At 44.9% G+C, this 13,910-nt stretch overlaps 1 protein-coding gene across 6 annotated transcripts in view; it reads right to left on the bottom strand.

Moving 5' to 3' along the window:
- Positions 1 to 5,646, bottom strand: part of DCLK2 (doublecortin like kinase 2) — a 137,935-nt gene extending 132,289 nt beyond the window's left edge. For 2 of the 6 annotated variants that reach the window (XR_008390243.1, XR_008390244.1), the window contains exon 1: positions 4,984 to 5,637. Coding sequence is in view for 2 of the 6 variants with exons in the window: in XM_053658215.1 (XP_053514190.1) it covers positions 4,984 to 5,404 (421 nt within the window). In the remaining 4 variants the exon portion in view is untranslated. Of the gene's footprint in view, positions 1 to 4,983 lie in introns of all 6 variants that reach the window. The other 4 variants (XR_008390246.1, XR_008390245.1, XM_053658215.1 and 1 more) reach the window with 4 other exon arrangements.
- Between the last annotated feature and the right edge of the window lie 8,264 nt (positions 5,647 to 13,910).

Below are 13,910 nucleotides of genomic sequence, written 5' to 3'. Positions count from 1 at the left end.
TGGCCACCATGGCCCAAGGGAATCGAGTTCCCTTTACTTTACATCACGGCACCATAAAATACCATTTCCAGAGCTTAAAGCCTCATGAAATATTTACCTTTCCTTTTAACTACCAGAGTATCATTATAGCACGCTCGTATCTTATAAATGCTCTCCCAAATATTCCCTTTCTTTCCCCAGTCCTTTAGAATTCTTTATTCTTTAAATTAAAATTTCTCTTCTCATTACCTCTGGAAAGAGTTTATTTGCTGCTGTATTAGTGCAAATCTGAATTTCCCTGTTCTAATTAAATGAGGTGATGAATTAAATTTACAGAAGCTGGTATTAGGGAAGAGGTATTCTCCCCACATGATGACTGAACACATCACCTTTGACTTAACTGAACTATAACCCAATTTTTCAAAATAGCTATTTTCACATACAGATAGGGACCATGCTATTCAAACTTAATTCACACAAAACTTCTCTTGACAGCCAGGGGAAATAAAATCACTGTCTGTAATATTTACTTAGAGGTAAAATGTATTACTTATTTGTAAGTAAAAATTATTTATTTATAAGTAAAATCATTTTCTGGGCTACTTATTCAAGAAATTTATTGCATGTCCAAGATCCCTGACCTCAAGATGCTCTCAGTCTAGTGCCAAAAACAGACCAAATATACCACTAATTACGAAGTGTTACAATAGAGGAGAAGAGAAATGCTGTGACTAGAGGGAGGAGTTGCTCAACTCCTACTGCTCAACAACTATTGGAGTCCAATATCCATGGGGCCTGGGGAGGTGATGTGTGAAGCACGTCTGGAAGAATCTAGAAAACTGCCAGGTAGAGAAGGTGTTGCAGACCTAAGATTTGGTGTTAAACTGCCATGTCCAGTCATCGCATGTGACCTTAATGTGAACAGCTTTCAACTTATAAGTGCAAATGGCTTGCAACTCACAGGGAGGAAAGAGACCTAATCCCATAAGAAGTCCCAAGAGCTCAGTGTCTATTATTACTATAAAAATCTGCCTTCTGAGGGGTCAGGAAAACCTAGAATATGGGTTCTTATAAAGACTCATGTTTATGTAAAACTCCCTCAATAACTGTATTTTAGTTTAACACCTTCCAAGCGACTGACCTGACCAAACACATCCAATAAACCGAGCTTAGTGAAAGAACCTAGAAACTTGAAATGCTTAATTTCTTTAGAACCTTATTTTGCTTAAATTCAAATTAATTCATGTGCATTTTCAAGTTAACCTGAAGAATGGAAGTACCACGTACCACAATCATAAAAATTCTCTCACATGCTGAAAACATCAATCAGCTCATTTACTGCTGGCTAAGGGGTAGCAGGTGGAGATACCACAATGTTTTACTTTGGAATCAGAGAGGCAGAGACTGGTAGCTACTAATGAATTGTTCTGGCCACTGGCAAACACTTCGCCCGGGCCACACAGCCACTCCCTGCTGGGAGGAGCACCTCTACAGGCTGGTCAATTTTTGGGAAAACAGGTTCTGGGGAGGAAAAGGCAGCCCAGGCCAGTATACACTCAGTAAGCAGCCACCCAGGTAGAGGCAGGGCACGCACTTTTAGACTAGAAGAGGCTTAACTTAGAAGGGGGATCTGCCAACCTTTCAACCGTTCATGCAACAGAAAGTGATGCTGAGGCCCAGAGGACTGAGGTGAGCTTTTCTCAAGACCACAGTCAGTAGAACCCAGGGCTCCTGACTTGGTCATGCGTAATTTCCACTGTCTTTGGCCATCTGTCATTGGGATATCAAAAACTGATAAATAAAGTCAAAATGTTCAGTGGGAGGGAACACTCATGGAACAAAATTAAGACTAGGGTTCAGACTCAGCCCCAATAAAGACCTGAAGAATGAGTCATGCGGACATCCTCAGTTACGGAGCAGAGGTGACCCGAACGTGGCTGGCTCACAGCTTCACACGGCTCACCCTGATCTTCCCAATACTGACTGTTATGATGAACAGCCCTCCTCTGAGACAAGGTGCCCATCCAGTTTTAAAGAAAAAAACAGGATAACCAGGAGACCCAGCACCAACCCAGTGAAATTAATCCAAAGGTGAGGTAAACCAATAGGCTGAAGACGCCTTCTGCTCTGGCGAGCACAAGAGGAGTGCCAGCCAACACCTGAGCACTGTGTTTAGTTGCCAGGGACTCTCAAGGTCAAGGGTAGGAAAAAAAATCTGGGCCATGCAAATTTCCTTTGTCATCCGAGTTCAATGGGACTGGGGTTCTGAATGAGTGTTCATGCAGGGCAATCCTGAGTCATCACTTTCTCTAGCCTTTACTTAAAAAAAAAAAAAAGAAAAAGAAAATTTAGGAAAATGATGTTTCCTAAACCACAGACTTCATGGGATAGGAGAGGCAGAGGGGAAGACAGTCAAACATAATGGTATATAAAAAAAACTATTGGAGATGATTTTAAAAGATGAACCACGATGAAATAGAGTTGATTTTGACAGCATAGGTAATACAACAGACCTGCTTTTACTGAAGCAAATGAAAACTAAGTTTTTCTGCATGATCAATCTAAGTACTGGAGCATACAGTTTTAATCGAAAGTTGAAACTATTTAAATTCTTGAATGATTGCTATTGAGCATTGATGGTCCTTTCTTTAAAACTCTTGTAACAGGGTATTCCACATATTTCTGGAAAACTCAAGACTCAGACAAAGATCCATTGTTAGAGAGAATGCCACTTTGACCAAAGTGCACAAATCCCCCTCTCCCACAGTAACTGAACACTGCTTGAAGTAAGTGGGCAACTGGCTAGACTAGGAAAACCTTTCTGTCATGGAAATATTTGGGTTGCATCATTCTTTATAGTATGGTGGTGTCACTGGGACTCTATGGGTCCGATCCTCCAAACATCAGTGAGTGGATGATTGATTGGGAGAAAATGTGTCAACCTTCCAAGTGCAGTTGAAACTCCAGTCTGACAATTAGGCTGCCTGGGCAATGACGATCTCAGTGCACAGTGTGTGTCCCCCTGAACTAACATGCATAATGTCACCTGACCATCTCCCCTGGGCTGATCCTCATCTTTGGAGTGCACTAATTTCATGTAGCACCTGCTCTGTTACACTTACTTCAGAGAAAGACGCTAAACTTAGACCACACCAGGCACTGTCTGCCAAGGGCACACTCCTAAGGGGTGCTGCATCCACTGGCCTTGCCCTGATCTCCCACAGGGCAGCTCCTCTACGCTTGAGTCAGTCAGAAAATGTGTTACTTAGTTTTAAACTACCTAAACAAATGTTGCTTTTAAGCTTTTAACACCACACAGAAAAGGATAAAGCCCTTTGAACAATGTAATCTTTCCTTGACTTATACTGCTCTGGTTGTCATCACCTCCTCAGGAAGCCTTTGAAACCAACACACACCACTGTCGGAGAACAATGTGTGCAGCTGCTAACCCGCAGGCTGCAGAGACAACTTACACAGTTTGGGCTGGGTCCCCACCTGGCCAGAGCAGGGAAACCTTCTGGTAAGTGACTCAGTAGAGAAGCTCGACCACTTCCAGGACTCCTCAGTCCTGGAGTTTGTCCTCAGTTTAGCAGAGGTGAAGAGCCTACACCGCAGGGGCTGTGGGACAAGACACGTTGCTCAAGCTGCTCGTGTGTAAAATGGGCACGATGCCTTCAGAACATAACATAAGAACATGATGAAACAGTATAAAGAAAACAGTTGGCTCTGAGTTCAGCTTCCTTTCCTGCCGAGCCAATATTACTATGCTACATGGGATGTGCCGTTTGCTTTAAGAAGGATGCGTGAGGGCCGACTGTCTGTAAACAAGGAGTCAGCAAATACTGGGGGGGCGGGGGCTGTCTGATCTTCACAGGTGCAGTTTTGAGCTGGAAACAGGTTCTGACGCAGGTGTACCTCATTTCATTGGCCTTTCACTTAATTGGGTTTCACAGGTGTTCTGTTCCTTGCAAAATAAAGCAAGACCCCCCCCCCAGCAAAGATTATGACTCACTTCATTGTGTTACTGGCTTTATTATGGTGGTCTAGAACTGAACTTGCAATGTCTTCTAGGTATGCCCATACTTAGTCATACTTTTTTTTACCTCCTAAAAGGAAAGAAGAGTAAGTACTGTAGGAATTCAAAGATGATATAACATACAACCAACCAGTCCTTTCGAGTGAAGCAGCTGACAACCGACTGCTGATTCCAGTGGCCTGTGTGTCATCCTAACTAGCTAACTTCAGTAGGAAAGAGGGTGAGAGCGGCCTTGATTCACCCCATTAGCAACCAAAGGTGGAAAACCCTTTAGCACAGTGGTTTTCAACCCTGGATGCCCAGTGAAATCACCTGAGGCGCTTTTACATCTCCCGATGCCTAGACCACACCCCAGACCAACTATGTTCTTTCATGGGGTTGGAGGGGGCAGGCACCTGTATTTTTCACAGTCCCCAGTGATGCGAGATGTAACCAAAGTTGGGAATGAGTGCCTGGAGTCACCCCTCCTGACTTGGTACAACTGCTGCAAGCCAAACCAGGAGAGCCGACGCAGGGCCTTTCACAACCACAGCTTCGGAACCGAGCAGGCGCCACCGGGCCCACAGGCTGACCCACCGCAGGTGCCCACGCCAAGGTCCACAGAAGAGGCTGAACAAACAGCTTCCTAACGAAAGGGTTACCCAGATCCTCAACGGAGAACAACTTTTTCAAACAGTTTGTACTTCAAAAACAAACAAGTTGCCCAATTTTAAGAGATGTCACCAAAGCCCAGTTAGATTTTTTTCTTTCTTTTTTTTTTTTAATGAAGGCATCTCTTGGGAAGGACACTCAGAGCATTGGCGGGAGGGCGCTCCACAGCTAGAGCCTAGGGAAAAAGCAGACCTAACCGTACAATCCCCGAGACCGCCGAGAAGACACCCCCCAGGCTCCCCCCAGCGCGTGGTGGGCGGGACGCGGCCACTGCACCTGCTGGGCCGCACCTGCCGCGCCAGGCCCTCCCTTCCTACCTTCCAGCAGCTCGTCCAAGCTGGTGACCTTCTTGCTGCCGTCGATGGTGTAGATGGTGCGGACACCCTGGGGCAGGTTCACGTTGTCGGACAGGGAGCGGGTGAGCTCCATGAGCAGCGCATCGAAGGACCGGAAGCGGTCGCTGGAGATGGCAAACAGCAAGCCCTTGAAGTAGCGGTCCCCATTCCGGTAAAAGCGCGCTTTCTTGGCCTTCTTCTCCGAGCTCAGGGCCTGCAGGGTCCGCGTGCGGTAGAAGCTGCAGTGGGCACTGTGCGCCGGGCTAGGGATGAGCCCGTTGCCCTTGGGGCCCGAGCTGCTGCTGCCCCCGGAGGAGCTGGGCGCCCCTCTCCGCGACCCTGGCCGCGGCCTTTTGTCCCGTTCCTCAAAGTGTTCCAGCTCAATGCTCCTGGTGCTGGCCATCGAGGCTGCTCCGAGGGCTCCCCGCAGGAAACCGTCCCAGCCAAAACCTGCAGGCAGCCCAGTGGCAACGCGAAGACCAGCTCAGAGACGCCTCGCCGTGAGGGGCCTTAGCGCGCCGGGACACCTGGCTCTGGCATCCCGCCCTCTCCTCGCAGGTGGAGCGGCTGAGCCGCGGGCCCGCCCACGTTCCCCTATAAGTGGCCGCAGCTTCCAGCGGCCCGGCTCATTGTCCAGCGCCGCTGGCTTGGTCCGTCCCGCCCTCCGGGGAGCCCCACGCCCCCCTCCCCCAAGCGCCTCCTCCACCGGGCCACGCCTCACAACTCCCGCCCCAGGAGCCGGCTGGGGGCCGCCAAGTTGCAGCACCCAAGGTTCGCCCCTGCTCCGCGGGCGCACACAAAGCTCCGGCGCCCGGCGCGGCTCGCATCCGCCGGCTGCTCTCCGGAGCGCTGCGGGGAAGGAAGGAAGGGGAGGGGAGGGGCTGGGAGCGTGGGAGCGGTGCCGCGAGCCCGTGGGGGCGGTGCGCCCGGCCCGGCCCGCCCACGCGCCGGGGTCCCGGGCCTGGCTGCGGAGGCGCGGACGCGCTGGTCCCCCGGCCGTGCCCGAGGGGCGGCGCGCGCCGGCTGCGCTGGGAGGGCCGCGCGGCGCTCCTTCCTCCGGCAGAGCCGGGCCTTAGCGGGAATAATGCAGTTCGCTGCTCCCGCGGCCGGCCCGCCCCGCCCACCCACGAGCGTCCGCGCCGGGGCCCCGCCAAACCCTCGGCCGGGCCGGTGGTCAGGGATGGCGGGGCTTTCCGCCCCCCAGAGCCGCCAAAACCCAGCAGAGCAGGAGCGGGCGAGGTGGAGGTCCAGCCCCGGACCGGTCGGCAGTGCGGGCGCAGCCAAACGGGAGCGGCTCCCCCTGGGTCCTAGGCAGCCCCGGCTGCGTGACAGATACAAACCCTCGCCGCGCACGCCCACGGGCGCAGCGGCAGCACGCGCTCCTCCGCCTGGGAAACGTAGACGCACAGGAAAAAAAAAAAAACCCACAAAGGAAGGAGATTCAAGGGCAGGGATCACATCCCTTAGCCAGCCTCCGAATGAAGAACCGAAGCCAAACTAGACAAGACATTTGAAACATAACACTGAGTTTGGGCACAAATTTCAATTTTTAAAAGCAGATTTGGAGCTTTATTTAGAAATCTTTTGGTAAAACAGACTATACAGTTCCCACCGCACATTCACTAACATGGCACAATCAGTAATTTTGAATGAATCAATTATCAAGTTATTGGGTTTTGAGGGATTTTACTCAACTTACACATATTTATTAATTAGTATGCTATGTGCCAGGCATTTCTTCTGTCGCTGGGGATGCATTAGTTTAAAAAAAAACAAAAACAAAAAACACCCAATCTTTGCACCCTCCTCCCCCACCTCTTACACTGAAGTGGTACTTAATGTTGCTAGTTTGAGCTACTTACTCCGTACATAATATGTCGAACATTTGTAAGTACCCATCATACTGGAAAGCTTAATTTACCAGTATCTAGTCAACAGTGAAATGTATTTTCCGAAGGCTTGTGAGAATCTTAATTACTTCCATTTCGCCATGCAGGACCAATGAAACTAAAAACATGCTTGGTTCTAATCCGACAGGTGTAAGGGACTCTGAAACCTTAGGTTATTCAGCACGTGGTTCTGAATGGCCATAAACAGCAAATCCAAACGGACGTGTACCCATAGTTCCTCCAGGGCAGTTTCAGGGACAAACCTGGGCACCACTGTCTTCTAGAACCAGAACTGGAACATGCGGGCAAGTCAGAGCTGATCCGAGACTTCAGCGTAGCTTTTCGAGGGGAAAAATTATGAAGGATAATTAGATCCAAGTCTATGATGGACTTCATCGCAAACCAACTAAATGAGAATATGGGGGGGGCGCTTCTCTAACAATATATTTTTTAAGTGCTCATAATGTAGAGTGAGGGCTTCCACTAGGAGTCAAAATCAGTGCTTCTTCTCAAACTTTGATAAATATACTGGGGGAGTCTCATAAAATACAGATTCTGATTCAATAGGTCTGGGGTAGAATTTGAAATTTTATACTTCTAACAAGCTCCCAGATAATGCCAATGATTCTGGTCTTGGTACAACACTTAGACACAAGAATTAAATGGCAAATTGAGATAAGTACTTGCAACCGCAGAAACTATTGGACTTTGTAAATCCCTTAAAAATGGGTGTATTCATTTGTTTTGCTATTAGTATTTCTTTGGGGCAAGGGGAGACTTTGTAATCTATTGCTGAAGTAACAAATGATCCCAGACTCTATTATTTACCATAGTAAACGTGTATTATCTCAGCGGGTTAGGAGGGTCTGGAATCAAGATTGCAGTCAGGATGCTGACTGGGGCTGTGAGCTCCACTCCCAAGCCGGCTCACTCACACCAAGGCTGGGAGGAGACCGCAGTTCCCTCTGGGAGGGCCTCTCTATAGAATCTCTTCAGAGTTGTCACAGTCAGCTGATGTTCTCCAGAGCAAGCATCCCAAAAAGAACTAGGTCAGAAACACATCTTTTATGATGTGCCCTTGAAAGTCATGCACTGTCATTTCCCAAATATCCTCAAAGGTACCGGTAAGCCCCATTCATTATGGGAGGGGACTGTACGAGGGTGTGACCACCAGGTCCTGGAAGAAATCACTGGGGCTTGTGCCGGCTGGTAGCACAGGTTTCAACCATTAAGTCTTTAGGCTCCAATCATTCAATTGAGGACATTGACATAAACACATTTTCTCACTCAAAGATCCTCAATGAAGGATTTTGCCCTTTTAAAATAGTGAATGCAATGATATAATACACCAGTATTTTAGCATTATTCCCTAACATTATATCCCTAAGTTATTAATAAAGATTACTGTTTTTTCAACAGGGGTAAGGGAAGAAGAGAAAGTAGTTTCATGGCTACTTAGTTAAAAAAATATTTTGCTCCTGATCTTTGCATTAGTCTGTTGGAAGAATTTTAGCCCTGACCCTCATATAAGAATTAAGATACAATCACTTTTCATAAGTTATTTCCTTGAGTGAATATGGCACATATCAAGACCCAGTTGGCAAAAATTTGAACATTTTTTTGAGGTGGAAAAAGAGTTTTAGCATCATAATTCTAATAAAAATTGGGGGGCTCTAGGTAGGCAGCTATTAATTAATGTGGGTTACTTCATGATTTAAAATTCTCCCCTTTCAAGAGGTGGAAGAATTTGCAGGGTAAAGTATTTTAATTGGCATTTCCTTCGTGAAATACCCCTTTTTTTTCCTGAGCAAAACAACAACAAAAACGGAGTCTGATTTGCTGATCTTTGTTCTTCCAGAGATGGCCTAATTCTCCTTGGTTGGTGCAAAGTCTACCAACTTTGTCTGCTGGGTTCTGGTATAGAATAAAAAGGGCTTCATTAGGAGTCTCTGGCCCTGGCTCTTCACTCTGCAAAAGCTCCTTGACCTTGGCTCTTTGTTAGTTGTGAATTCTCTATACCTTTTCTAATCTCTGTTAATCAAACACTTGTCTGAATAAACACTGTTGTGCAGAGTACTTTAAAAAATGGCTTCCTTTCTATGCTACAGAGAATCCAAGAATTTCAATGGAAAGCCTCCTCCCCATTTTGTTACATGATTAGAAATGACCTCTCTCTGCTCTTGATAAGTAATAACTTTAAATTTCACACCTAGTGATGTGAAAATTTTGTTGGTGATATCCAAGAGAGGGGTTCTAAAAACTAGGTGGGCAGAAAAACTCAACCAGACATGCAAGAGAGGTCAGTGTGTTTGTTCTCTACACCACTCTCTGGGTCACACAGATTAGCAATAGTTTTTAGCCATGTGGTAACTCCCTCTCCGCTGGCTCACCGCTCCGCCTCCTCATTGATTAAGAAATACAATGCAAATTTTTATTTAGTGTCATTTGTTTAAATGAGACCCCATTACCTATGCACTTCCTGGTGGAGCTTTACATAAGGAACTTGCTTAGAACATCTCCTGGTTGGGCTTCATGCTACTTTATTTCTCAAATGCGTTTGGCTAGTCTTTCATTTTGGCCAGAAACTTCTGCTTTTAAAGGCCGTTTTCCAGCTACTCCATTATTTATTACATAAAGGATGCTGACGAACCTTTCAGACTGCACTGTGCTGAGGTTTTCTGCTGTCTCATGTTTTTGTCATTCCTGTTCACCACGAGCCAAGCATTTCTCCCAGAAGCCAAAGTGATGAAACGACTGTTTTTCAGTGAAGGGGCCTGGTGACTATGAACTTGAATTTTTTGAACTGAACGTTACTTCTTATTTCATAAGCTTTAATCATTGCAAATTCTAGTGTTTGCTGCCAAGTGTAAACGGCGAAGGCGGTAAAGCCACGCTGTTCAGAAAGAGACTCTCCACTCTGTCCCGTAACCTGTACCCAGACTGGAAAAGGGATCCGACAGTCGGCCGCTCACCTGTCGTTTCACCTCCGGAGCCTTGCTGCCCTTTCGGCTCTGATTCTTACAGCACTTTACAAATGCAGTGATGAGTTTTTTGCAAATGCATATGAAGGGGTGGTTAAAACCACCTCTTCAAGTTCAGAAAATTCAAATATAAATCATTGGTAATCTTTCAAAATTTAAGCTTATTTTATATAAAAATATCAGAGGAAATCGAAGAAAACTTCAACTATGCACACTTCATTGTGTGCAGGACACAAACACTTAATTTTCCATAGGAGAACTGGGGTTGGATACTTAGTTCCTCCTGTTGGCGCACTTCACTTCTACGAAGCATCTAGGATGAAGATTCCTACTCTTCATGTAAATTCCACGTATTCAAAATTACACTCAGTCATTTTGTCATTTGCCAGTTCACTTCTATGCACATTCAGTAGCAATAATTGCTAAAATGAAAATAACAAACACATTAAAACCACATAGCAACTATTTTTCTTAAAAACTTGAATTTTTTCCTGAAATCTCCCTAAGAAGATGATCCAGGCAGGTAGTATTACTCCCACTTTCCAGGTGAGGGAACAGGGGCACAGCTGAGAGAAGTCCCACAATTGTTCCAACAGTATCAATAGCGAAAGACCATGGAGAAAATCACATTTCCCAAACCCGATATAAAATTCATTTTTTGAACCTAGGCCTTTACTTCATTTAAAATATAAAAAGAATTACTTTAAAATCAACCGTGCTTTTAGTAGTGTTTTTTTTTCCTGCTCAGTAGCACATTCCTTGTTTATGTAAATGCTGAATGTGACAAACTATGTTCTTGTCATTCTTTACATTAAATTAAAGTGATGATGGTAGTGAGGATTGAAAGGTCATATCTGCTTATTAATCATCATAAGCAGATATGACCTAGTTAAAGACACAGATTACAGATGAGGATATAAGACAGGAAAAACCAAGAAACAGACATAGAAATTGACTCCAGGGTATGCTAATTCTAGAAAATGTTCATTTCAAGCTTTCAAAATTCATTAATAAAAAAGAGGTCTGTTTCTTTAGGACTTATAGTTAAAATTAATGATTTTTAGACCTAACAGTAGGTTTATAATACAAGTTACCTAGTTATTTTAGGGATAATGTTCTGTACATATTTATCTTACAAATGGGAATAGTGATACTACTCAGACTTGGTCAGTTACAGGCTAATGCTTCAATCAGTCACACCTACATAATGAAATCCCAGTGAAAACTGGAGACAAGGTTGCAGTGAGCATCCCTGGTCAACAATAGTCTGTGCATATCATTAGGAAATCTGTGTTCATTTGGATATGTACTTAGGTTTTTAAAAAGTACTGTTTCCTTGATACTTCCCTAAGTCTTTTCTGAAATAACTGATATTGGTCATGACTTACTATTTATATAAAATAGTTGACATATGTGCTCTTCTTTATCATATCATGCGGGGCTCAGTTTCGGTTTGTCTCATCACCAAAGATGTTTCCTCTAATCACTGATTTAAGAGTCCCCTGCCTATTTGATCTCGCCCTGGTGACTGGTCATGCCTCCTCACTCTTGCCACCACTCACTCCAGCCACCTCGAGCAGGCCAAACATGACCCCACCTCAAGGTCTTTGCATTGCTGGATTCAATGACTTCCGACATTACCTGCCCGGAGTTAAGCCAAACTTCGCAGGTTATGGATATGGTCCTCCCTAAGACTGTCCTCACTTCAGGTAACGGCAAGCTCAGGGGTCCCCAGGCCACCTACACTTCTTACTAACTGGCTACAAATTCAGGGATCACACTACCCCTTCAGGTTTGATCATTCACTGGAATGACTCACAGAACTCAGGAAAGCACTATACTTACGATTAGTTTCACTATAGCTAGAAGAATACAAATTGGTAGCCAGAAGAAGAGATAAATAGGGCAAGGTCTAGGCAGGTTTGAGATGCAAAGCTTCTGTGACCTCTCCCTGCAGTTAGGACTCATCACCATCCCAATGGACTGATGTGTAACCACATGTACAGATTATTGTTGACCAGGGATGCTCACTGAAGCTTTGTTGTCTTGAGTTTTTACTGGGATTTCACTAGGTAGGTGTGATTGATTGAATCATTAGCCATGTAACTGGACTCAACTTCCTGCTCCCCTTCTCTCTGTGAAGGTCAGGCTGATATCACTTGGCTCAAATCCCCAATTCTTTAACCACGTTGTTGTCTTGGGGCATGGCCAGACCCCTCTGGCCACCAGACATTCTCTTTAGAATTAACCAGGGGCCCAACAGAGTCACCATGAATAACAAAAATACTCATGTAACTCAGGAAATTCCAAGAATTTAGAGCTTTACCTCCCAGAAGCCGGTCCATGGGCCAAAATCTTTATTAGACAATACTGGGTAAAGACATACATGACTAGGTCTCCCCTGGACATTTTGGTTACATGACCTAAAAAGACTCTTACTTGCTTCAGACAGGTTGAGTTGCATATTCTGTCAATGTCAAGAGTCCTTCATGACACACAATTCAATTGGTTTTCCTGACTCCTTGCTCTTCCCTCTGGTTCACAGTGTGTGCGATTGTCCAATCCATCTTCCCGAACAACAATGCTGCTCTTGTCACCCCTTGTTGAACAACCTTCATCAGTGAGCTCTCTTCTAGTCCCAAATGTTTAGTCTGGTATTTAAGGTCAGCATCATAGGGCTCTAATTTTCTCCCACTCCCACAACTGTCTTATCCTTAGATAGAAACTTTAACCAAAATAAAGTACTTGTTCTTCCCCCAAACACTTTTTTTCAAAGGCGTCCTGCACCTTTGTTCGGTTACCCTGTTTGGAAGGCCCGGCCCCTTGTCTCATTGGACTCATTTACCTCTTCCATGAATTCTTCTGTGATCATCTGCTGCAAGGAACTTCTCTCGACACATGTGTCGCCCACAGGTACTTTCTTTGTTCGTGTGTAATGACACCTCTCACACCTTGCTAATTATTACTTGTCCTTTATCAAGATTTATACACTTATATTAATTAAATCAGTATTTAATGAATTCTTATCATGCTCTAAGAATATAAATGAGAATAACTTTGTGGCCCTCCAAAGTCAATTATCTGGTAAAAGAGAAAAGTAAATCTTTTGTCAATTGACTTTATCGGTTAGCCATTATCTCTTCACTCCTCTTCACATTGTCTATTTCTTTAGAAACTCCCCTTCAGTGAGCCTCGTTTTTGCCTGTGCTTGTCCCTTGCGGTGTGGGTGGCAGAGTGTGATATTAACACCCACAGGTGCCCTGGAGGCAATGCTGGCTCCGGACCAGGATAATTTCTAGGCTTGACTTTCCTGCAGGACCAGGTAAATTTAGACTCAGACCAATGATAGCAAGCCTAGGCTTGGATTATTATTTTTTTTCCCTCATGGAAGATTTTTTTTTCTTCTGAACATAGTTAATTGTCATCTTTTTACCTTGTGGCTACATTTTTTAGTGTTCTTATCTAGTATTGTAGTTTTTGAGGATTGTAACCTTATAACGGCATCTCTGTTCCTGCCTCCCTCCAGTGGGCCTTAGAGGAAGAGCATCTGGTCTTGATGGCATTAAAACCCTGGTCGCTGCTACATCAATAACACTGTTTCCATCAGCCTCTCAAGGGTATTGCAACCTCAATTCTTACATTTATCAGTCTGGCTTCCGATCCCCTCTGTGTTTCTGGCATGGGAAGACTTCCTTTTTTTTCTGGAAAGAGCAGCTAAAAATGACTTTTATTCTTAGTTGTTTTCTTTATTGAATGTTCCTAAGGTCTTTTGTTGTTGTTGTTTTGGTTTTGGTTTTGGTTTTGGTTCCTAAGGTCTTATAGGTAGAGAGCTTCTAAGTTAGCTTAGTTCACCTCTAGTTTATTACTGGACCTAAAACAAGAAAGAATAGATGTGTATCCAACTACATAACATCTACTCCAACAGACATCAGTTTAATGCATGCCATGGTAAAGAAGTCAAGGAAACTCTACACTAATTCATTAAAGGAGTAATTAATTGTGATTGCTGAGTTCCAGAGAGTCTTGATTGAGTAACTGT

Source organism: Artibeus jamaicensis, unplaced genomic scaffold, assembly GCF_021234435.1.
Source record: "Artibeus jamaicensis isolate MK-2021 breed Jamaican fruit bat unplaced genomic scaffold, CSHL_Jam_final scaffold_537, whole genome shotgun sequence".
In the NCBI taxonomy this organism is placed as follows: Eukaryota; Metazoa; Chordata; class Mammalia; order Chiroptera; family Phyllostomidae; genus Artibeus; species Artibeus jamaicensis.
This window is presented reverse-complemented; position numbering and strand designations above follow the sequence as displayed.